The sequence below is a fragment of the Erythrolamprus reginae genome, chromosome 1 (genome assembly GCF_031021105.1).
Source record: "Erythrolamprus reginae isolate rEryReg1 chromosome 1, rEryReg1.hap1, whole genome shotgun sequence".
Taxonomy (NCBI): Eukaryota; Metazoa; Chordata; class Lepidosauria; order Squamata; family Dipsadidae; genus Erythrolamprus; species Erythrolamprus reginae.
Genome location: NC_091950.1, coordinates 402986889 through 403011875, shown reverse-complemented (window position 1 = coordinate 403011875; position 24987 = coordinate 402986889). Strand labels below are relative to the sequence as shown.

Here is a 24987-nt window from a genome sequence, read left to right as displayed (position 1 = left end):
TCCTCATTTTTACCCACCTTGGAAGGATGGAAGGCTGAGTCAACCTGGAGCCGGTGGTGAGATTCGAACTGCTGAACTACAGCTAGCAGTTAGCTGAAGTAGCCTGCAGTGCTGCACTCTAACCACTGCGCCACCCCGGCTCTACTCGGTGGAAACATGATTTGTGAATATATGTGACCTGGGATCCTGAAAATCAAATGATTTGCTATGTCTTTGAATAACTGTTAAAATCAACTTTAATGGGGAGGGAAAAGACAGCAATTGCTTCATAAACTTTACATAATAGTGGAATACATTTTGGGAACAGGTGGCTTTTTTTAACAGGGGTACCCGAAGACATCATTTTGAAGTTACAGGTTTTTTATCAAATTAACCATAGACAAATATGTGGGATTATAGAAAGAATTGGTTTCTGAATATTTCCAAATTTTGTCATGCTTTTCTTAGCCAAGTACACAGACCCAAATGCCTATCCTAATGCCTTAAAATATTAAACATAATGAAAAAAATAATAATTCTGAATTTGCTGATGAGAATATGAGACGGACTTATAAATGAAGACAAGTCACGCAAAGGCCATCTTTCCATGCCTTAATTTAAGCATCAGTCGTACATATAAAAATAGGATTATCTCAAAATGACCTGGATTTCTACATATTGAAGTACATGTCCCAGAAACAGGTCAGAAACTGCTCTTTCACTGTCATTATTTTCTTACTGTAAATCTCAGAGAAATATTAAATTGGCAAAATTCTAAAGAAGCAACTTAAATATTTGGAAGGTCTTCAATGTTTTTGGCTTTGTACAGAAAAATGTAACAAAATATGCTGAGTTGTGTTCACATGTACACGTAACCTGGTTAATTAAACCTAATGGTGCATTCATACAATATGCTAATGCTTGTTTCTTTTTTAATAGAACCCAGTCTGTTCTGTAAGTTCATAATTCGTGAGCTGTGCAAACCTCAGAATGGATTAACTTGGTTACCAAGTTAAACACATCTGAGAAAACAATCCCAGACTTAGTAGAATAGTCTTGGCAACCAATAGCCCTTATGTCATATGTGGTCTTTGCCATAATTTCATAAAGCCCTTGTTTAGCAGTTCAATTTCTCTTTGTAAACAATCATTTTGGATGCTGGTTAGTGTAATAAACTCCTCCCCATTTCAATATGAGGAAGAGTGAGAAAATGGGGTGTAAAACAAGAGATGGAGTGGGGGAGATGTGAAATAGTTAAAGAATTAGTGGCATCATTTTTAATTCTGTCCCAACACGATCCCCTTTAGTCTCAATCAACTTGGTACGAATGGACAGGCCCTCTGACATAGAAAATGGCTTTGGAAATGTTTTGTATCTTGAGATAAATAGCTGCAGGCAAATATTTGAGAAATGCATTCCAGTTATTAAATTTGACACTTTGCAATGGGATGTTATACGTACTGTATATCCTGCGTGTTTATTTCAACCCACAGGAATGAGTAGATCTGGTTTAATGAGCATTTCTACAATTAATTATGCCACCAAAACAGATCTACTGTTTTAGTGCAGTGGTGCAGTTGGAAATGCTCCCTCTAACATCCCATTAATTTTGATCCTGATTATGAGTATGACTGAATCAAAATATTTTTTTTTGCATGACGTTATGATGAGGCTTCTGGTAAACAATTCCACAAAATAAACTTAATGGCCCATGTACCATTTTTCCCTCTGCAGTTTGTTCTAAATATTTAGACTAGAAAGATGAAGGTGACGTTTACTGAAAGAACAGCCAGTGAGATCTATCATAAGAGCTTTGAGTTCAGATGGAGGGAGGGAAGAAGAATCAGGAATAAATGGGGAAAAAGCCAGCCTTTTCCAGAGCTCCAAGTAACCTCATACTTGACAATTGAAATTTTAGTTTTTCCTTTGCAGTGGCTGACACAGAAATAAGTTAGCTCAATAATGCAAACATACCCAGTTCTATGAGAGCATGGAATAAAGACTATGTCTATGGCAGTGGTTCTCAACTTTTCTAATGCCGCGACCCCTTAATATAGTTCCTCATGTTGTGGTGACCGCCAACCATAAATCTAGTGCCAATTCTCCCAACAAAGCTTTAAGCTGATTGGCAGGAAGGTCAGAGGGACACCCCCACTGTAAACGCCTGATTGGTTGGATTGTAAAATATGTTCCAAGGCGCCAGAATAGAAACTTTAGTTTGTTTGCTTGTTTGTTTGTTCGTTCATTCATTCATTCATTCATTCATTCATTCATTCATTCAATCAATCATTCAATCAATTTTTATACCGCCCTTCTCCTTAAACTCAGGGTGGCTTACAACATGTTAGCAATAGCACTTTTGCCATGGTCTACTCTTAGACGACCTCTGTGAAACGGTCCTTCGACTCCCAAAGGGGTCCCGACCCCTAAGTTGAGAACCACTGGTCTAGAGGCAGAATTCTCACATGGCATAGCCACTGCTTACATAACCTCAGATTTGCTTTTTTGGAATATTATTTCGGAAGGAACATATGATGCTAACTTATGTGAAGTCAAACCATGAATCATCTGGCAGAGTATTGTCAGTTCTGGGCAGCAGCAGCATTCATCACTTCATTGAAGAGGCTTTCTCGGTTTCATAAGAATCTGGATCCAGGAATTGGATCCAAAAGAACGCAGGAATCTACACCCTCCCACTGAGCTTTAGCCCTTTTCCATGTGCAAAAAGGAAGGAAGGCAGAAGGGGAAACTGTCCTCTTTGCTCTCTTCATCTGCAATGTCTTTCTGGAAATGATCAGACAATTCTGAATTGGGGGAAATACAGTGGTACCTCTACCTAAGAACGCCTCTCCTTACAAACTTTTCTAGATAAGAACGACATGTTCAAGATTTTTTTTTGCCTCTTCTCAAGACCCATTTTCCACTTACAAATCCGAGCCTCCGAAACTGTAACCAGAAAAGGCAGAGAGAAGCCTCCTTGGGGTCTCTCTAGGAATCTCCTGGGAGGAAACAGGGCTTCCATCCTCCCTGTGGTTTTCCCAATCACACGCATTATTTGCTTTTACATTGATTCCTATGGGAAAAATTGCTTCTTCTTACAAACTTTTCTACCTAAGAACCTGGTTCTTAAGGTGGAAACAGGGCTGGAAAAGGCATGGAGAAGCCTCTGTGGGGCCTCTCTAGGAATCTCCTGGGAGGAAACAGGGCTTCCACCCTCCCTGTGGTTTCCCCAATCGCATGCATTATTTGCTTTTACATTGATTCCTAAGGGAAAAAATTCCTTCTTCTTACAAACCTTTCTACCTAAGAACCTGGTCACGGAACGAATTAAGTTCTTAAGTAGAGGCACCACTGTATCTAAAGGAGGAGAGAAATCCAGAAGCCTTTCTAGTTTTTAGCAACCTCGCCGTGCATTGTATGCAGCCATGCACAATTTAAGAAACATGCCGAAGCAAAACGAGTCGAATACTCACCACAGGGGCTACTGCATTGCTGTTGCATTTCAACACAAGCCAAAGTTAACGGCACCCTTGAGCCAGCACTTAAAGAGGTGGAAAGGTTTCTAAGAGGTATTGAATAGCAACAACCTGGGCTTGCAATCTGATGGCTTAATAGCTCATGCCTAAGTTAGAGCTGGAATAGAAGATTTTTAACCGAGCAGCTCCCAGCAAGGAACATTCAGCACATTTGGCCAAACACATTATACCACAACATGAAGAGGCAACATATCAAGTTTACAACATCAAAATGTCTTATATCTTGGGAGGAAAAATGCAGCCAGCAGGTTGTATGAAGATTTAGCTATTCGGTGTATCGTTTCCTGGGTTGGGGGTTTGCTGCTTGAGTTCTTAGTGTTGTGTCTTCATTCCTCTCCCACACATCGCAAACCCCGGTTTGATGAGAACAGCATGGCGTGCAAAGACAACGACACCGATTACAACAGTTACAGCAGCCAGATGATCCGTCAGTGTGATTGGAGGGGGATTCAAGAAGTCGTCTCATCTTCATTCACATCGGGCAGTTCTGGGTCTTTCAAACCTTCCCGGCTTCCTTGGTTTCTACACATCATCAAGAGGAAAAACATTTCATCACAAGATCAAGAGGCAACCCCTGTCGTCAGCCATTTGGCTTCCTACAAGAGGTTAACCCTGTGCTTCTCAATTATTTTTTGCTATCCCTCCTCCTAGGAAGAAGTAAACATTTTGTGCGTCCCCAACTCTCCACTGGGACTATTGCTTGCAATATTCGACCCGTTTTTGCGGAAAAAACTCAAGCAGCTTATCAGCGTGATGGGATGTAATGTGTTTAAGTGATGCCTTAAATTATTTAGCTTCATGCTGTCCACTGCCAACATTTTTAAACACAGTAAACATACTGGTCTTTCCTTGTCTCCCACCATAGTTACAGTGAAGCCAAGCGCTATATATGCTTCGCTTTGTTATATTTCCTCATGTTAGCTTTTGGGAGACTTGAGTTTGTCTCATCATCTCTCTCTCTCTCTCCTCTTTTCATCCCTGTTAAATATTTTTCCATGGTGTCTCTTAAGAGTTTGTTATCTGCACTTCTTAACTGCAGAAAAAACAATTGCTGCCAACCTGCCTTCCATGGAGGACCTGTATATTGCACGAGTCAAAAAGAGGGTGGTGAAAATATTTACTGACCCCTCGCACCCTGGACACAAACTGTTTCAACTCCTACCCTCAAAATGTCACTTCAGAGCACCGCACACCAAGACAACTAGACACAAGAACAGTTTTTTCCCAAACGCCATCACTCTACTAAACAAATAATTCCCTCAACACTGTCAGACTTTTTACTAAATCTGCACTTCTATTTCTACTAGTTTTTTCTCATCATTCCTATCATCCTTTTCCTCCCACTTAGGACTGTATGACTGTAACTTGTTGCTTGTATCCTAAGATTTTTATTAATTTTGATTGTTTCTTCATAGCTTATTTGACCCCTATGGCAATCATTAAGTGTTGTACCACATGATTCTTGACAAATGTATCTTTTTCTTTTATGTACGCTGAGATCATATGCACCAAGACAATTCCTTGTGTGTCCAATCACACTTGGCCAAAAAAATTCTATTCTATTCTTCATATCTCCTACTCTGTGCTGTGTGCTATTGTTCGGTGCAAACTCGCCCCTACTCTCTGCAGCAAAAAGAAAGCACATTTCCCGAGGTCATGCGCCCCCCCTGGCATCGCTCTGCGCCCCCCCCCAGGGGGGCCCGCCCCACTATTTGAGAAGCACTAGATTAACTGCAGAAGCACATACGTTCCAGGTAGTCCTCGATTTATGACAGTTCATTTAGTGACTGTTCAAAGTTATAACGGCACCGAGAAAAGTGACTTATGACTGTTTTTCATCCTTACGACTCTTGCAGCGTTCCCAATTTTGATTACGTGATCAAAATTCAGGTGCCTTGCAACCGACTTTTGTGATTTTCTGACAATGAAAATCAACGGGGAAGCCAGATTCTCTTACCAACCGTGTTACTAACCAACTTAACGACTTGCAGTGATTCGCTTAACAAATGTGGTAAGAAAAGTCGTAAAATGGGACAAAACTCTCTTAACAAATTTCTCAGCTAGATAATTTCTGGGCTCAGTTGTGGTCGTAAGTCAAGGACTATCTGTATTGCTGGCTGGGGAATTGTGGGAGATGAAAACAAAACACATCTTGAAGTTGAGAAAAACTGACTGGTTCCACAAACAAACAAGACATGCATTTGGAGAAGCATGTGTGGACAAGTGCAGAAAAGAATGTTATCCGAAACCAAGAGGACTAGAATCTTCCTTTACTGATATGCTCAGCAGTGGCGCATATACTGTACTTTGGATACAGTGGGCTTAGCGTTCAGTCTCAGACCTCTCTGCATATAGGAAAAACAGCTGTGCCAATAATATCTGAGGAGTTAGGTAGCTATCTGATTTAACACCTTTAATTCAGTTAGCAAAATAATTAATTTTTTTGGACTCCCATAATGTGCTGAACCATAAAGTTGTAGACTGATTTGGATTCAAACAACACAGCGAGCCACCCACCCCAACAAAATTAATAATGACACATGCCAAGTATGTTCAGCAACATACCATGAAAATACAGCCGCTCAATTTTTACCAGACCAAGTCAAGTTGTTCTGAAAACACACCGAGGATTAAAATAGTGAGCTTGATGGATTGGGTGGTATGGTAAATACCTCGATGGCATCAATGTGTTTTTAAAAAAAGAGAATAGAAAATAAGTATGGCAAGGGATCCATTAAAAGTTGTATAGAGAGAGGAAGGAGGCAATAATGTTTAAGATGTCAGGGATATTGTTGATATTAAATACTTGAAGGAATATCAATGGTGGAATTCAATTAGAAGACAATTGGCTTATCTGGATGACAAAAGTAGAAAGTTGGCAGCGAGGAAAAATGATTTATACCTAAATTGAATAGTCATGAACCAAGAATTTTTTTCTGTGATTATATATGATTTATTAACACTACATTGCTTTTTATTGCACTGGAAATAGAAGGTATACTGTACTGTATGGATGTACACTGCTCAAAAAAAAAAAAAGGAAACACTCAAATAACACATCCTAGATCTGAATGAATGAAATATTCTCATTGAATACTTTGTTCTGTACAAAGTTGAATGTGCTGACAATGTGTGAAATTGATTGTCAATCAGTGTTGCTTCCTAAGTGGACAGTTTGATTTCACAGAGTTTTGATTTACTTGGAGTTATATTGTGTTGTTTAAGTGTTTGCTTTATTTTTTTTGATTCAGTATATGTGGAGAGAAGAAAAGTAAAAAGCAAAATTTACCCCCCAAAAAAGAGTTCCTTAATGGGCTAGTTATAATGAGAACCTCCATTTGCAGATGCAATCTATCTTAGAAAAGTCAAGGCATATAAGGGTTTTTATTTTCATTTTTCTGGGCTTTCAGGTTGCTGGCTTAACTGGCCCTTTCCTTCTTGTATTATATTTATTACTTCTTGCATTATATTCATTATTATTGTTGTTGTTGCTGTTGTTATTATTATTATTATTATTAATAATAATAACAATTAGACTTGTATGCCGCCCCTCTCCGGTGACACAATATAACTCCAAGTAAATCAAACTTCTGTGAAATCAAATTGTCCACTTAGGAAGCAACACTGATTGACAATCAATTATATTTATAGGAACGAAAGAATTGGTTTTATTAATTGGTTTATCTCTCCATCCAGAGTGATAAAAGCAGCCTTTGCACCAGATAGCCGAAAAAGTTGCTCTCATACAGTTAGAGAATGATGGAAGAGTGGCTGATACATTAACTTCCCTGCATGATGTATAGACTCATGACAGAAAGATCAGAAAAGTGTTATCTAATTGCATGCCGGCCAAGCAACCTGTGAGATGAAGCATTAACAGTCACAATTCCAGGGTGGACTGCCTTCTCTATCATCTGTCCAGCTTGCCAGTTTTAGTAGGTTTGAAATGGGTTTTTAGGGCTGATGGTGGCTTTCATGTGTTAGGAGATGAAGGAGTTTTCATCATGTCTTCTGACTCCTGGTTTATGTTCATGGGTACCAGTGAAGGGCTGCACATTTTTTTACTACCACACTGCGGGCGTGGCTTATTTTATGGGTGTGGCTTGCTGGCCATGTGACCAGGTGGGAATGGCTTAACAATCATGTGACCAGGGGGTGGCTAAAAGGTCATGTGACTGTCTTAAAAGTGGCCAACTTGACGTGGCATATCTTTGGAACCGTCTTCTGCCGCACGAATCCCAGCGACCGATAAGGTCCCACAGAGTTGGCCTTCTCCAGGTCCCGTCGACTAAACAATGTCATCTGGCGGGCCCCAGGGGAAGAGCCTTCTCTGTGGCGGCCCCAGCCCTCTGGAATCAACTCCCCCCAGAGATCAGAACTGCCCCCACCCTCCTTGCCTTTCGTAAGCTATAGAAGACCCACCTATGTCGTCAGGCATGGGGAAATTAAAATACCCCTGGACTTAAATTGTTTATGTATGGTATGATTGTGTTACATGGTTTTAATAATGGGTTTTAGATGTCTTTTAATATATTGGATTTGTCACATTGTTGTTTTCGTTGTGAGCTGCTCCGAGTCTCCGGAAAGGGGCGGCATACAAATATAAAAAGTTCATCTCAATACTTTCTTATATATCCTTTGTTGGCAATGACAGAGGTCAAACGTTTTCTGTAAGTCCTCACAAGGTTGGCACACACTGTTGCTGGTATGTTGGCCCTTTGCTGGAGATTTTCCAGAAAAGATTGGATATTTTTTTGTTGGGGATGATATAAAGATTTCAGTCTTGGACAGGAGCACTGGTCTAGAAGACCTAGCCAGTGATGGGCCGCTACCGGAACCAGTGATGGGCTGCTACATTCCGGTAGCGATTTTCTTGTTGCGCACGCAGCTGTGTGTTCCCGATGCGCGCACGTGCACCCCGTACAAGATTTGGCTTCTACACATGTGTAGCAAGCAAATTCTTATGTGAAGATGCTCGCACGCACAAGATTTTGGCGATTTTCGCTGATTTTTTTATATCAGCAGGAATCACCGAAACCTCACTCTTGCGTTCATCATCATACAAGATTTTGCTTGCTGTGCATGCACAGAAGTCAAATCTCACACCGATGGGAGCAGCGCGCATGCCTGTAACAGCATCGGAGGGCACACCAGTAAGCCCTAAAGATGGTAGTCCTTTGCTGCTTCTAGCCCCATGATCCTATGAGCAAGAAGGCACCGTGAGCTATCCACTGTTGCTTTCTCGGTTAGGGGCCTCCAACCTTGGCAACTTTACGACTCATGGACTTCAACTCCCAGAATTCCTCAACCAGCAAAGCAAAGCTTTGGGAATTGAAGCCCACAAGTCATAAAGTTGGAGACCTCTGATCTGGGTGACAACTGTGGCCCCATTCAAAGACCCCATTCTGCCTTCTTAGACTTCTTTTAAAGCCTGTCTTGGATTGGACAACCTGTTCCCCCCCCCCCAAAAAGGATCTTTAAACACCCACGGCGTCTCCTCTGTTGTGTGCTATTCTTGGTAGAATAAGATCCATGGCACCACTGCTATCTCCGGGACCGCCTTCTGCCGCATGAATCCCAGCGACCAGTTAGGTCCCACAGAGTTGGCCTTCTCCGAGTCCCGTCAACTAAACAATGTCGTTTGGCGGGACCCAGGGGAAGAGTCTTCTCTGTGGTGGCCCCGACCCTTTGGAACCAACTCCCCCCAGATATCAGAGTTGCCCCCACCCTCCTTGCCTTTCGTAAAGTTCTTAAGACCCATCTCTGCCGTCAGGCATGGGGGAACTGACACATCTCCCCCGGGCCTATACAGTTTATACATGGAAAGTTTGTGTGTGTGTTTGCTTTTAATAATGGGGTTTTTAGTGTTTTTTAAATTATTAGATTTGTTTTTTACATTGTTCTTGTTATTGTTGTGAGCTGCCCCGAGTCTACGGAGAGGGGCGGCATACAAATCTAATAAATAATAATAATAATAATAATAATAATAATAATAATAATAATAATATCACCTCCTGTGTAGCTCTGGAGCAGAGTTTCACAACCTTGGGCAATTTTAAAATAATGTGGGCTTTCAATCCCAGAGTGCTGTTTGGGGAATTCTGGGAGTCGAAGCCCACATATTTTTAAGAATGTCAAGGTTGAGAAACGCTGCTTTTAGATCATAGGAACAGAATTACAAGTCCCACTGATCAATGGTGCCAAAGTGTTTTGTTTTGATTTTAAAGAAAGAAGGAAAGAAAAGGGACGATGAAAACAAAAGGAGAACGACAATGGAGGACTCTTGTAAATGCCTATTAAAGGCCACATGGGTGAAGCACATACTCACTCAGCTCTACATAGAAATACAGTGGTACCTCTACCTAAGAACGCCTCTACTTATGAACTTTTCTAGATAGGAACCGGGTGTTCAAGATTTTTTTTGCCTCTTCTCAAGAACCATTTTCCACTTACGAACCCAAGCCTCCGAAACTGTAACTGGAAAAGGCAGGGAGAAGCCTCCATGGGGCCTCTCTAGGAATCTCCTGGGAGGAAACAGGGCCGGAAAAGGCGAGGAGAAGCCTCTGTGGGGCCTCCCTAGGAATCTCCTGGGAGGAAACAGGGCTGGAAAAGGCAGGGAGAAGCCTTCGTGGGGCCTCTCTAGGAATCTCTTGGGAGGAAACAGGGCTGGAAAAGGCAGGGAGAAGCCTCCGTTGGGCCTCTCTAGGAATCTCCTGGGAGGAAACAGGACCGGAAAAGATGGGGAGAAGACTCTGTGGGTCCTCACTAGGAATCTCCTGGGAGGAAACAGGGCCGGAAAAGGCAGGGAGAAGCCTCCGTGGGGCCTCTCTAGGAATCTCTTGGGAGGAAACAGGGCCGGAAAAGGCAGGGAGAAGCCTCCGTGGGACCTCTCTAGGAATCTCTTGGGAGGAAACAGTGCTGGAAAAGGCAGGGAGAAGCCTCCGTGGGGCCTCTCTCGGAATCTCCTGGGAGGAAACAGGGCCGGAAAAGGCAGGAAGAAGCCTCCATGGGGCCTCCCTAGGAATCACCTGGGAGGAAACAGGACCAGAAAAGATGGGGAGAAGACTCTGTGGGTCCTCACTAGGAATCTCCTGGGAGGAAACAGGGCTGGAAAAGGCAGGGAGAAGCCTCCATGGGACCTCTCTAGGAATCTCCTTGGAGGAAACAGCGCTTACACCCTCCCTGTGGTTTCCCCAATCGCACACATTATTTGCTTTTACATTGATTCCTATGGGAAAAATTGCTGCTTCTTACAAACCTTTCTACTTAAGAACCTGGAGATGGAACTAATTAAGTTCGTAAGTAGAGGTACCACTGTACGTTATAACACATACAGCACCATAAACCACTGGAGGGATAGATGTGGGTGGGAGGGGGGTGGATAAAGGATTCCATTGCACAAGTGGGAGGAACACAGATATGAAGTTACCTTAAAGCTGGATGCAAATACACAGAGGGGCTTAACTGAAAACCATGCCTGGACAGCCAAAATGCAAATTGAAAGAAGGGAAAAAATAATCATATAATGAGACTGCATGCAAAAAAATCCGGATGTCAAAAGGCAGCAGAGCCAAACAAAATGAAACAACGAAACAAAACAATTTTCATGGGAATGAGGAATGGAGTTTAGAGTTTAGATAAACGTCTATGGAGATTCTCAGTTATTTGGTCATAGTTGCCCCAAAGCTGGACTTTGTTTTTCCTGGAAGAGAATTGATTAAAAAATCCTGCCATCCCCCACCATTCAGTTCAGAACCGAAGAAGCTTCTTGGATGAAAAGGAAAAATGTCTTCAAGGAAAAACACAGTCCTTTTTTCAAAAAGCACCTTTAGAATTTAGATAGCACTTTTGGAATAACGGGAAGACAACCCCCCCACCCCAATTCCTTCCAAGAGGCAAAATTAATTCATGAAATTTGCTACTTGCCACTGGCTGAGGTTGATTTATTTTATTTTATTTTAAATATTTTTTATTAATTTTCCACGTTAGAAAAGAAAACGCAATAGTAAGTATAGAAGAAAATCAAAGAAATTAAATTAAAGTAGAATATACAGATATTAGCATTATATTAGCATTAAAGTAATAATATTAATATTATATTAATTATACACCAGACTATAATTTGTCTCAAGTATATAAATTAATACATGCTTTTTTCCTTTATTTTATTCACCGGTTTGACTGACTTATTCCCTCTTTCCTTCAGACACTCAAAGTAGTGTACATCATTCCTATTTTTCCAACCACATTCTAAGGTTGGGTTGAAAGTGGAGGCCCCAAAGCTTTCATGGCTGAAGGTGGATCAGAACTTGGCTTTTCATGACCAGGAGTGTCAAATTGGTGGGCCAGATGCGTCATGTGCAGGCCACACCCACCCCAGCTCCGCAAATGGGAAAAAGTCACAAAACGTCACCTGTCAGCTACAGGACGCCACACCTGTGGTCTAGACTAGAGTTCTTCGAAGTTGGCAACTTTAAGACTTATGGACTTCAACTCCCAGAATTCTCTAGCCAGAGCTGGCTGGAAAATTCTGGGAATTGAAGTCCACAAGTTTTAAAGTTGCCAGGTTTGAAGAACTCTGTCCTAGACCTGTGTTTCCCAACCTTAGCAACTTGAAGATATCTGGACTTCAACTCCCATAATTCCCCAGACCGCGAATGCGGACTGGGGAATTCTGGGAGTTGAAGTCCAAATATCTTCAAGTTGCCAAGGTTGGGAAACACTGTCCTAGACAAACACATTAATCGTTACTTAGAGCCCTGTAAGTTTTGGAGGGCTTATTCATTATGATGCGTAAATGAAGTTTCCAGGATTAGCAGCTGTAGTTGCATTTCTTATAAGATAAACCAGGATTATTTAAAACATGATTTACTGAAGAAGCACCAATTAGGTTGGCTATTACAAAATATCAAGCCAATTAGGTAGGAAATATATAAAACTCCAGATGTTGCTAAACTACAATTCTTAGCATTCCTCATCGTTGATAATGTTAGATGAATCTGCTTGGAACTGTAGTTGAGCAACTTCAGAGGGCTGCAAATTACACTCATCGTTAATTTGGCATAGTTGGGAACCTAAAAGGGAAATCCTACTTATAATAGAGATTAGTCTTCATAAAATATGTGGATCCTAGATGTGCTAAAAGTCCTTTGAATAGAACCTGCTTGTGGGGAAACTAAATCATAGAGGAAGTCAGCTAAGCACAGTGATACCCCGTCTTACGAACCCCTCGTCATACGAACTTTTCGAGATACAAACCTGGGGTTTAAGATTTTTTTGCCTCTTCTTCCGAACTATTCTCACCTTACAAACCCGCCGCCGCCGCTGGGATGCCCCGCCTCCGGAGTTCCATTGCCAACCCAAGCCCCCATTTTCGCGGTGGTGGAATTCCCCTGCTGGGATTCCCCTGCAGCTGGAGGTGGGGTTTCCCATGGAGGGGAGCCTCTGGGGAATCCCACTAGCGCAAAAATGGGCATTTTGGCTGGCAAAAGGGGTGAATTTTGGGCTTGCACGCATTAATCACTTTTCCATTGATTCCTATGGGAAACATTGTTTCATCTTACGAACTTTTCACCTTACGAACCTCGTCCTGGAACCAATTAAGTTCGTAAGACAAGGTATCACTGTACCGTATTTTTCATAATATAAAATGCACCTTAATTTTGGGGGAGGAAAATAGAGGAAAAAATATCTGCCTACCAGGTATTTATCTGGTAGCGTCCTTAGTCTGGTCAGCTTCAGCATATTATTTTATCCCCTGTTTGGGGCTTAAAAAAAACCTTATTCGGAGAGAGTAACAATGAAAGAGCTTGCAAGCCAGTAAGAGCTGGGAACATTGTTAGCACTTTGTTAGGGTTGGAAAGAAAATTATTCAGAGCAAGTAGAGCAATGAAAAAAAGCCTGAAAATAAGACTTAGGACTGGAAAAAAATTCTTTGCAGAGAGTAACAATGAAAGAACTTGCAAACTGGTAAGAGCTGAGAAGATTATAAGCACCTAGTTAGGGCTGAAAAAAAGCTTTGATAAAAACTACATTCAGAGTATAAGATGCAACCAAATTTTCAGCCTCTTTTAGGGAGGAAAAAGGTGCATTTTATACTCTGAAAAATACGGTAAAAAAACAGAATAGAAAACTGATCCCTTCTTTAATTTCTTCTCCAAGGAAAATGATTTTAAATTGCTTTTATATCTTGAAAACAAGGTACCGGCTTTCAGGAAAATTCTGATTTGTCACTTGTATCCAAGAATATGACCTCAGTCGTCTAAAGTCTTAATGTAAAATTTAAAAATAGTGTTAAGCCTAGGTGGCTCAGACTTTTTATGTTGGTAGTAATTCTGACAGGGAATTATGTGAATTAACACCCAATGCATCCGGAAAGATAGCTTTAAGCAATTCTAAAGAGAAGAGAAAGGAGTACTTTTTTCATGCTGTCTAATTAAACAAATTGTGAAAATTGGAAAGCTTTTCTAATTACTTCTCCTCTTCATTTCCTGTTAGAGGAACATGAAAGCTATCATCCGTCTTCCAACTAGCAGCAAATGTTAATTTTCACATACTTCAAAGCCTCTTCAACCCAAACTGGATTGGGGAGGGGGAAGAAGGGACCGTCCAACTGGGGATTTGAAAACAAATAAACTTCACATTATTCACATTATTAGAACTCTACCTAGTCAAGGGAAACTCAAGGCAATTTCAGCTCGGTCTGCTTTGAACATTTGGAGGGAACAATAAAGCTGTAACTTACCGCTCTAATGGTTCCTCAAAGCCATCATCTCTTTGCAAACCTCCTATTGAAGTCCCAAGGAAGTTGTCCTTGACTACTTTGGAGGCCTTTAATACTTTTTCAGAGTGCCACACATTCATTTTAATAATTCTGCCATTACTGAATCCATGAATGTTATTTATATTGCTGCCCTCTTACCATAAAACACAGGGTGATGAATCTTTAAAACATATTTTTGGGGGAACGCTATTTATGCTTATAACTCTCCAAGAAAAAAAATACTTGCTTATTTTTTCTTCATTCTTCCTTGAGACTTTTTCGCTTAGCTCTTAATACTGCTTAGAAATCAACATTACACTTTCATATTTTTATTGCTCTTTTGTCAGAAGCCACAGGAACCTCTAGTTTAATCCCTTGTTTGCTGCCAGAATGAAATCTGATTAAACTAACAGTGTTATTTGTTTTTATCCTTTTATTATTCTTGGTTTTCTTCACTCACTTCACTACCACCAAAGTTCAAATTATAAACATGGAGCAGCAGGAACAGGTTTTGGGCTATTGTTTCAGACCTCATATGTCGGTAGTGTTGTGTAAGTCAGTGTTTCCCAACCTTGGCAACTTGAAGATATTTGGACTTCAACTCCCAGAATCCCCCAGCCAGCATTCGCTGGCTGGGGAATTCTGGGAGTTGAAGTCCAAATATCTTCAAGTTGCCAAGGTTGGGAAACACTGGTGTAAGTAACTGTATAACACAATAATGGCAACTATTATTTGAAAAATCTCTTCCACTTTCAAATAAATGTTTCTTTTTAGACTGTTCCTGGGTGCTTAGCTTCTTTAGCCAAGCTTCTTGCCCTGCTCTGCAGAGAAATGTTTGGTAAGATATGTGGATATCTGCAATGCTGGCTGAGAAGTTCTGGGACTTGAAGTCTACATGTCTTAAAAATGCCAAGTTTGAGAAAAACTGCCTTAGAGTGGCAGAAAACATATCACAGTCCTTTTAGTACACGAGGTCTCTTTCATTTCAGCCACTTCTTATAAATAAAATAAATAAATCCTGAATATAGGCTGAAGTCAGACGGCTTTGTTTTGTTTTCATCCTTGAACAAATCGATAAGCAATAGTTTGGCTGCACAAGATGGCTTTTATCATGGCACTATTTTTCCAGTGTGCATCCAAAAATAGTTACCATAAATTAAATTGAAAGGTTGCATCTTTATCTTTTTTTTTTAACCGAAAGGTGTTCCAACAAAATAAATTAAATGTTGGTAGGGCAAATGGACAGGATTTGTTCTGAATGGCAGCAAATTAGAACACTGGGTTTGTTTCCTTTTTATTCCCCATTTCTAAAGAATATTATATTAATGCTGTGGCTGTCTGCTTTCCTAGAAGTATGACTCATTATTTTAAAGAGAAAATTGCTGTATTAATATGCAGTTCTGATAGAAGAGAATATTTTACTGAAAGAGTCGTCGATGCTTGGAACAAACTTCCAGCAGACGTGGTTGGTAAATCCACAGTAACTGAATTTAAACCTGCCTGGGATAAACATATATCCATCCTAATATCAAATACAGGAAATAGTATAAGGGCAGACTAGATGGACCATGAGATCTTTTTCTGCCGTCAATCTTCTATGTTTCTATTTGTAGCTCGGGGTTCAACTCTGGAGCCTTGGTGCTCTCTGAGCTTGGTTGTTTTCTTGCAGATGTTTCATTACCAAACTAGATAACATCATCAGTGCAAGTATGCAGTTGTTTGAGAGTTGGTTTCAGCATCAAATTTAGCTTTCTTTTTTTAATCATCTCTAATTTGAACATGCAAGTGCTAACGGTAATAAATTGTGCGATGAACACAGAAGAAATTGACATGTCTAACTTTGAAAATTGCAAGTATTAAGAACGGGTATAAAAATCACGTACATTAGCAAGTCCCCCGGAGCTGACATAGAGCGTTCTTCTCGCCTCGTTTGAGGCTCGTATGGGTTGGCAAATGACCGCTTCCGTAGCATGGCCTTCACTAAAATCTTGGATGGATGGAGAAAGAGAAGAATCAGAAGTGACGCAGCTGAAAAAATGATGTCACTCTCAATCATTTTAACCTGGAATTTTACTACTGCAAATCACTTCAAACTCGGATGAAATTGCTTCAAGTTACTAAAAATGAAAGTTGTAGTTGCTCCTTTGTTTGTTTTCACGTTGAAAATAAGGCTTGGTTTAAACCGAGTCCAGTGATGGCGAATCTATTTTCCCTTGGGTGCCAAAAGCTTGCATGTGTGTGCTATCGCGCATGCGTGAGTACCCACACCCATAATTCAATGCCTCTGGGGGGAGGGCAAAAACTTTCCCCACCTCCCAGAGGTCCTCTGGAGGCTGGAAATGGGCTGTTGCCCAACTTCTGGTGGGCCCAGAAGGCTCATGTTTTTATTTATTATTTATTAATTAGATTTGTATGCTGCCCCTCTCCGTAGACTCGGGGGCGGCTAACAACAGTAAAAAACAATATAAACAAATCTAATATTAAAAGTAGTTTAAAAACCCCAATTTAAGAAACCAATCATACACACAAACATACCATGCATAAATTTTGTAAGCCTAGGGGGAAAGGAATATCTCAATTCCCCCATGCCTGACGACAGAGGTGGGTTTTAAGGAGCTTATGAAAGGCAAGGAGGGTGGGGGCAACTCTGATATCTGGGGGGGGAGTTGGTTCCAGAGGGTCGGGACCGCCACAGAGAAGGCTCTTCCCCTGGGTCCCGCCAGATGACATTGTTTAGTCGACGGGACCCGGAGAAGGTCAACTCTGTGGGACCTAACCGGTCGCTGGGATTTGTGCGGCAGAAGACGGTCCCGGAGATTTTGCCCTCCCCAGGCTCCAAAGGCTTCCCTGGAGCCAAGGGAGGGTAAAAACGCCCTCCCCCATCCCCCCAGAGGCTCTCTAGAAGCCAAAAAGGCCCTCCCAGAGCCTCTGTGCAAGCCAAAAATTAGTTGGCTGGCACCCACATGCACATTGGAGCTAAGCTAGGGCAATGGCTCGCGTGCCAGCAGATATGGCTCTGCGTGCAACCCGTGCCATAGATTCACCATCACTGGCCTAGTCTATCCAAAAACAGTGGCTATCAGAGAGAACCAGCAATATTGAGCCGCATACAAATCTAATTAATAATAATAATAATAATAATAATAATAATAATAATAAATAATACAGGTGGTTCTTGATTTACAAACAGTTCCTTTAGTAACCCGTATAAAGTTGCAATGGCACTGGGAAAAATGGGACTTAGGATAATAAATTCTGGGCTCAGTTAAAGTCGTAAGTTGAGGACTACTGTATTCCAAACTGACTTTGAGCCAAAAAAAAAAGATAAACTAACCCACCTAGCTTTGTGCTGTACTCCATCAAGTACAAAACCAAAGAGGGAGGAGAGTACATCGCTCTCTACATGGGGCAACCTTTGAAAAGTGTTCGTAAACTTCAGATCGTGCAGAATGCAGCTGCGAGAGCAATCATGGGCTTCCCTAGGTATGCCCATGTTTCACCAACACTCCGCAGTCTGCATTGGTTGCCGATCAATTTCCAGTCACAATTCAAAGTGTTGGTTATGACCTATAAAGCCCTTCATGGCATTGGACCAGAATATCTCCGGGACCGCCTTCTGCCGCACGAATCCCAGCGACCGATTAGGTCCCACCGTGTTGGCCTTCTCCGGGTCCCGTCGACTAAACAATGTCGTTTGGCGGGTCCCAGGGGAAGAGCCTTCTCTGTGGCGGCCCCGACTCTCTGGAACCAGCTCCCCCCGGAGATTAGAACTGCCCCCCACCCTCCTTGCCTTCCGTAAACACCTTTAAAACCCACCTTTGCCGCCAGGCATGGGGGAATTGAGATATCTCCCCCGGGCTTATACAATTTATGTATGGTATGTTTGTATATATGTCTGATTAATAATGGGTTTTTTAAAATGTTTTTAAATTATTACATTTGTTATGAATTGTTCTATTACTGTTGTGAGCCGCCCCGAGTCTACAGAGAGGGGTAGCATACAAATCAAATCAAATCAAATCAAACAATCAATCAATAAATGTAACTTTTAATACTGCAACCACCAGTATTTAATACTTACCACAGCAGGTAAACTAGGAATTGTCTTGACCGAGTTCTTCACTTCCTCTTCGGTTACTTCTACTATAGTGCAATGGTCCTCCTCTAAAGGAAGAGGGTGCTTGCCGTATTTTGTGACCCATGGATGTTCCTGCATAGTAGAAACATAAACAGAGGGCATGATGCCTTATCAGCTCTCCTTTGGACTATTCTTTCTTTTTGCAGAATTAATGAAAGGAGCCAGCTTGCATTTGGAGAGGGACCTAAGAAATAACTGCTGTGGTTCACAAGAATATAAAACAAAGAATAACATAAGGAAGAGGACAAAGGAGTTACTAGGTGGTGTTAAACATAAACAAAAAAAGGGAAATAGAAAATAAGGTATAGTACACTATAATATGAACTGTAAAATATACAGGGGGTGGACAAGAAAATGGAAACACTTGACTTTTTGGCATCGTAATGTTTGAACATGTTCAAATCAAATCAAAACTTGACCTATTTTAATGTTTTTTAAAGAAAAAATCTCTTATTTGATATGTTTTTTAAAACTGCCTTTTTTTTTACAGAAATTTAAGGAAATTGGTTATAACCTTCTAGAAATGGCAGACCTCTCAGACTTTCAAAAAGGCCAAATTGTTGGTGCTCGAATGGCAGGCGCTAGTGTAACAGAAAGTGCCTGAATGTTTGGCGTTTCAAGAGGTAATGTCTCAAAAGTAATGGCTGCTTTTGAAAGAGAAGGGAAAACATCCTCAGCCAAGCACAGGTCTGGTCGAAAGTCGAAGTTGTCTGAGAGAGACCGTCGGACTCTAAAGCGAATTGTTAGAGCGGATCGCAAGACCGCAGCTCCTAAAATCACTGCAGAGCTCAATAGACACGTACAGAACCCAGTTTTCACAAAAACTGTTCGAAGGGAGCTTTACAAATCTGGATTCTACGGAAGAGCTGCAAGGTGTTCCCATTATTTTATCCACCTCCTGTATGTATACAATTGAAATGAAAAATTGAAGAGGAAAAAAATTGTAAAAGTTAAAATGGTTAGCAATTGCTGTAAAGAAGGAAATTGTATAAATTTCTCTGTTTTTAACTTTTAAAATGTTCAATAAAAATTATATATATAATATAACTCCCCAGGTTCAAATCCTGGTAAGGATATGGCTAGCTGATGACAGCAAAATAGCTTGAAATAGATCTATACTAATCTCCCTTCCTTTTCATTATCAGCAAAAATACATTACACATATAGAATATACTTTATCAGCTATAAAAAATTAACTGCCTTGGATAGGGCCCTTGCCGAAAGGCAAAAAGGAAGCAGTATACTCCTTCTTATATTTGGGTATACCAGGGTGATTTGGCAGGAAAAAAAACACAAAAAAATATAACTCTTCCCTGGTTGGCCTTCTCCGGGTCCCGTCGACAAAATAATGCTGTCTGGTGGGACCCAGGGGAAGAGCCTTCTCTGTGGTGGCCCCGACCCTCTGGAATCAACTCCCTCCCAGAGATTAGGACTGCCCCTACCCTCCTTGCCTTTCGCAAACTCCTAAAAACCCACCTTTGCCACCAGGCATGGGGAAATTGATTCCCCTCTGTCGTTCCGTTTTATGTACGGTTTGTTTGGGTTGTATGAGTGTTTTTAAATCAAGGGTTTTTAACTGCTTTGCTTTTTAATCGTTGGATTTGTATTTTGTATTGCTTTTGTGAGCCGCTCTGAGTCCTTCAGTTGTTCTCTCCTATGCACCACTGTACGCATGCGTGGGTCTGTCATAAGTTCTTGTTCAGAATCCAGGGATGATAAGGATGATTGATCTCCTCCTGGGCTGTCTGCCAAACTCCCCTCTTCCCTGTCACTCACGCTTCCTTCGTCAGAGGAGACTTCGTCGGCAGATTCTATCGGGAGCAAAACAGGCCTGTGGCATGTGGATGTTTCCCCCACCTCCACCTCCACATTCCTTGGGGCAGGAGCTGGGCCAGAGCTAACCACAACACAAATCTAATAAATTATTATAAATTATTATTATGCTGTTCTCCAATATTCTCTCTATGTGTTGAACTACAGTTCCTAAAATTCTCAGTGGCTGGAAATTCTACCTTAGGAAATTTTAGTCTAACACATCTTCAAGACACTAGGTTGGGGAAAATTAGTTTAGCAGCACGTAACGGGTAAGAATACTAAATAAGAACTAACCTATCTGTTCAATTACTGTGATAGGGAATAGCTCAGGGAAGCAACGTTTTCAACTATCCACTAAAACTCGAAATTGCTTACCTTAATTTCAGGAACAGTTATCCTCGATTCAGGGTTCTTTTCTAACATCTTCAAAATCAGACTTTTTAGTTCCTCGCTGACCTTTATCCTTGTGGGAGCAAATAGAAAATATTGGGTTAGGACAGTGTTTCAAAACCTTAGCATCTTTAAAATATGTGGATTTTAATTCTCAGATATACACTATAGCCGTGATGGCAAACTTATGGCAGATGGCATGAAGAGCCCTCTCTGCGGGCATGCGAGCCGTTGCACAGCTCAGCTCCACCGCATATGCGCATACGTCTCCTACCGCCAGGCTGGTTTTGGGGTATCTGCCACGCATGCGTGGTGGTCTGGGAGCATCCCCAGGCTTTTGTTGAGCCTCTGGGAGGGCAAAAATGGCTCCTTCCGGGCTCCAGAGGCCCGAAACGGGGCTGTTTCCAGACTTCTGGAACTTCCAAGTGGCCCGTTTTTCACCCTTGACAGGTTCCGGAGGCTTTTTTCGAGCCTCCGGTAGGGCAAAAGTGGCCTCCCCTGGGATCCAGAGGCCCTCCAGAAGCCAGAAACTGGCCTATTTCTGAAGTTCATCCATTGGGTAGGACAAGATGTTAAAATTTCAATGGCCCCAGGCCTGCCAGCAGAGGTGGGTTTTTAAGAGTTTACGGGAGGCAGGGAGAGTGAGGGCAGTACGGATCTCTGAGGGGAGCTCATTCCATAGGGCCGAGGCCGCCACAGAGAAGGCTCTTCCTATTGTTCCCCTAGACCCCACCAGACTCCAGATGATGGAGCCGGGGTGGCGCAGCAGGTAGAGTACAGTGGAACCCCGACATAAGAGCTGCTCTACTTAAGAGCAACTCGAGATAAGAGCTGGGAGGGGAGAGATATTTTTGTTCTACTTACAAGCCCAAATTCGAGATACAAGCGCCAAGGAGCTGTCTCCTGAAGCCAAACGCTAACTTCCGCGTTCGGCTTCAGGAGACAGCTGCGAAGCGGCGCGCGTGTTTTAAAAGGTTGCAGCCGGCCTGGGGGGCTCGGGGGGTGCTTGCAGCTTTCTTTCTTGCTCTTTTTCTTTCTCTCTTTTACCTTCCCTTCCTCTATTTCTTCTTTTCTTTCTCCTTCCCACCTTCTTCCCTCCCTCCCTCCCTTCACTCATTCCTCTCTTACTCTCCCCTTTCATAAGTTTCCTTGCTTCCTTCCTCTGTTCCTGTCCCTTCCCCCTTTCTTTCTTTCTTTCTTTCTTGCTCTTTTTCTTTCTCTTTTACCTTCCCTTCCTCTATTTCTTCTTTTCTTTCTCCTTCCCACCTTCTTCCCTCCCTCCCTCCCTTCACTCATTCCTCTCTTACTCTCCCCTTTCATAAGTTTCCTTCCTTCCTTCCTCTGTTCCTGTCCCTTCCCCCTTTCTTTCTTTCTTTCTTTCTTGCTCTTTTTCTTTCTCTCTTTTACCTTCCCTTCCTCTATTTCTTCTTTTCTTTCTCCTTCCCACCTTCTTCCCTCCCTCCCTCCCTTCACTCATTCCTCTCTTACTCTCCCCTTTCATAAGTTTCCTTGCTTCCTTCCTATGTTCCTGTCCCTTCCCCCTTTCTTTCTTTCTTGCTCTTTTTCTTTCTCTCTTTTACCTTCCCTTCCTCTATTTCTTCTTTTCTTTCTCCTTCCCACCTTCTTCCCTCCCTCCCTCCCTTCACTCATTCCTCTCTTACTCTCCCCTTTCATAAGTTTCCTTGCTTCCTTCCTCTGTTCCTGTCTCTTCCCTCTTTCCTTCCTTCCTTCCCACCCTCCGTCCATTCATTCACCCATTCCTCTCTTGATCGCTTAAAGCCGGTCCCTGGTGCAAAAAGGGTTGGGGACCCCTGTCCTACAGGATTGGGTGGCAGAGAAGTTGAACATATGTAAATTTAAAAGTTTAAGAAAGTTTACAAGTTAAGTGAAAGAAACTTCATTATTCATTTATATGTACATGTACATTTCTTCATTAAAAACATGTCTTTCTGCATAATTTAGACTAACTTTGTGAGTTTTTTGAGGGCTGGAACCAATTAAAATTATTTACATTAATTCCTATGGGGAAAAGTCGTTCGAGATAAGAGCTGCTCGACTTAAGAGCCCAGGTCCGGAACGAATTAAACTCGTATCTCGAGGTACCACTGTATTGTACTGTAGGCCACTGAAGCTGACTGCAGATCCATAGGTCAGCGGTTCAAATCTCATCACCGGCTCAAGGTTGACTCAGCCTTCCATCCTTCCGAGGTGGGTAAAATGAGGACCCGGATTGTGGAGGCAATATGCTGGCTCTGTTCAAAAGTGCTATTGCTGACATGTTGTAAGCCACCCTGAGTCTAAGGAGAAGGGTGGCATAAAAATCGAAGGAATGAACGAACGAACGAACGAACGAGCGAACGAACGAACGAACAAACAAACAAACAAACAAACCATGTTCAGGGGGCAAAGTGGGCATTGCCAGCTTGACGTCACTCATGTCGGGGTGCTTGTGGTGGCCCAAGCGCTCTACCAATGAAAGTGTGCTCTTAAGCTCTGTTTTCAGCTGCAATGGCCTCCTGCAACCCTCTGCCGGCGAAAATAGAGCTCAGGAAGGCTGCCTGCACGAGGCACTGCGGGCCGATCCTTTGTTGCTTCCAGGCGGCCCCATTACAGGCCAGCTTTAAGCACCCCGCGTGCCGGATCTGGCCTCCGGGTCTTGAGTTGGACACCCTTGTATTAGAATGAAGGCAATGCTTGTTACCCCACATTCAGTTTTGGGCTGCCCCCGGTATCCCTGGGATCGCTATTCCGGTAGTGGAAACGGTGACGTGTGCACATCTGCCCATCCCCGCCAGGTGCATTTATTTTATTTTATTTTATTTTATTTTATTTTATTATTTTATTTATTATTTTATTTTATTTATTTTATTTTATTATTTTATTTTATTTATTTTATTTTATTTTATTATTTTATTTTATTTTATTATTTTATTTATTTTATTTATTTTATTTATTTTATTTATTTTATTTTATTTATTTTATTTTATTTATTTTATTATTTTATTTTATTATTTTATTTTATTATTTTATTTATTATTTTATTTTATTTTATTTATTTTATTATTTTATTTTATTTTATTATTTTATTATATTTTTTATTTTATTTTATTTTATTTATTTTATTTGCATGCCGCCCCTCTCCATAGACTGGGGTTGGCTCACAGCAACCTTATGCACCCCTGTGCAAGATTTTGCTTCTGTGCATGCACGGAAGCAAAGAAATGAGCCAAAAGCCCCAAAATCTCACGTGTGCGAGCGTCTCCGTGCAAGATTTTCGGCAATTTTTGCCAATTTCTTTGCTTCTGCCCATATGCAGAAGCAAAATCTCGCGTGGGGGTGTGTGCACGCTGGCCTCCAGGACCGATCAGGTAGGAAAAGCTAAGTGTGTCCCATCGCTGCCCACACTGGATTTCACAAGAAAGCAGAAAGAGGAGGTGTTCGAGAAACCTAATTATTCCTTTGCAGCACTTTTCCCACGTTTCTGCAAGGATGCCCTGAAATTTGCCAAACCGCCCCCTGCTTCATAATACTCTATGATGGCTTTCCAGCCTACTGTATTATAATGATCACCCACACAGGCGGTTAAGTGTGCTAACAGGGGCTGTGGGGGAGGATGGCAGAGCACCATCCGTTTTAAATGGTTTATAATGTCAGTTAATAAGCTGAAAGTATAAAGAGGTGGGGTTTTTTTAAGCATTCATGGCTTTCCGTGGGAACATCCTTTCACTCACTCTACTCCCCATCCATCCGCCCACCCTACTTTCCCGCCACCCTCCTTAAAATGGTATGATATCATTTTTTACATTTCAATTAGAAATAAAGGATTTAATTAATGGAAGTAGGTCAGAAATTCTTGGCTGCTGGGGTGCCATGCCAAATGGAAAGAGCCATAGCTTTTGGCATCTCCTCCAAAACAGAAATTGTGGAGCGGAAATTTCCTACAAAAGCTTTCAGAAGTACACAACACATGATAATGTGCACAAGTAAACTTCAGGTTTACAACAGGGGGAAATTCAAAAGGGTTCCCTACCAGTTCTGTGTGAGTGGCTTGGTGGATGGGGCAGGGGAAGGATACTGCAAAATCCCCATTCCCTCCCCACTCCTGGAGATACTGCAAAACCCCCATTTTCACCCCACTCTTGGGGGAAGGATATTGCAAAATCCCCATTCCCTCCCCACTCCTGGGGGAAGAATACTGCAAAATCTCAATTTCCACCCCACTGCTGGGGGAAGGATACTGCAAAAACCCTATTTTCACCCCACGGGGGAAGGATATTGCAAAATCTCAATTTCCACCCCATGTCTGGGGGAAGGATACTACAAAATTCCAATTCTACCCCACTTCTGGGGGAAGGATACTGCAAAAC

The 24987-nt window shown here is 41.8% G+C and overlaps 1 protein-coding gene across 2 annotated transcripts in view; it reads right to left on the bottom strand.

Moving 5' to 3' along the window:
• Window positions 1-218: 218 nt before the first annotated feature.
• Window positions 219-24987, bottom strand: part of CAMKK1 (calcium/calmodulin dependent protein kinase kinase 1) — a 179180-nt gene continuing 154411 nt past the window's right edge. The window contains exons 13-17 of one of the 2 annotated variants that reach the window (XM_070735175.1): window positions 20606-20693; window positions 18359-18487; window positions 16161-16264; window positions 10945-10992; window positions 219-4037 (exon numbers count right to left, since the gene is read on the bottom strand). In XM_070735175.1, the coding sequence (XP_070591276.1) occupies window positions 3965-4037; window positions 10945-10992; window positions 16161-16264; window positions 18359-18487; window positions 20606-20693 (442 nt within the window). In that variant the 3' untranslated portion in view covers window positions 219-3964. The remainder of the gene's footprint in view (window positions 4038-10944; window positions 10993-16160; window positions 16265-18358; window positions 18488-20605; window positions 20694-24987) is intronic. The other variant, XM_070735176.1, reaches the window with a different exon arrangement.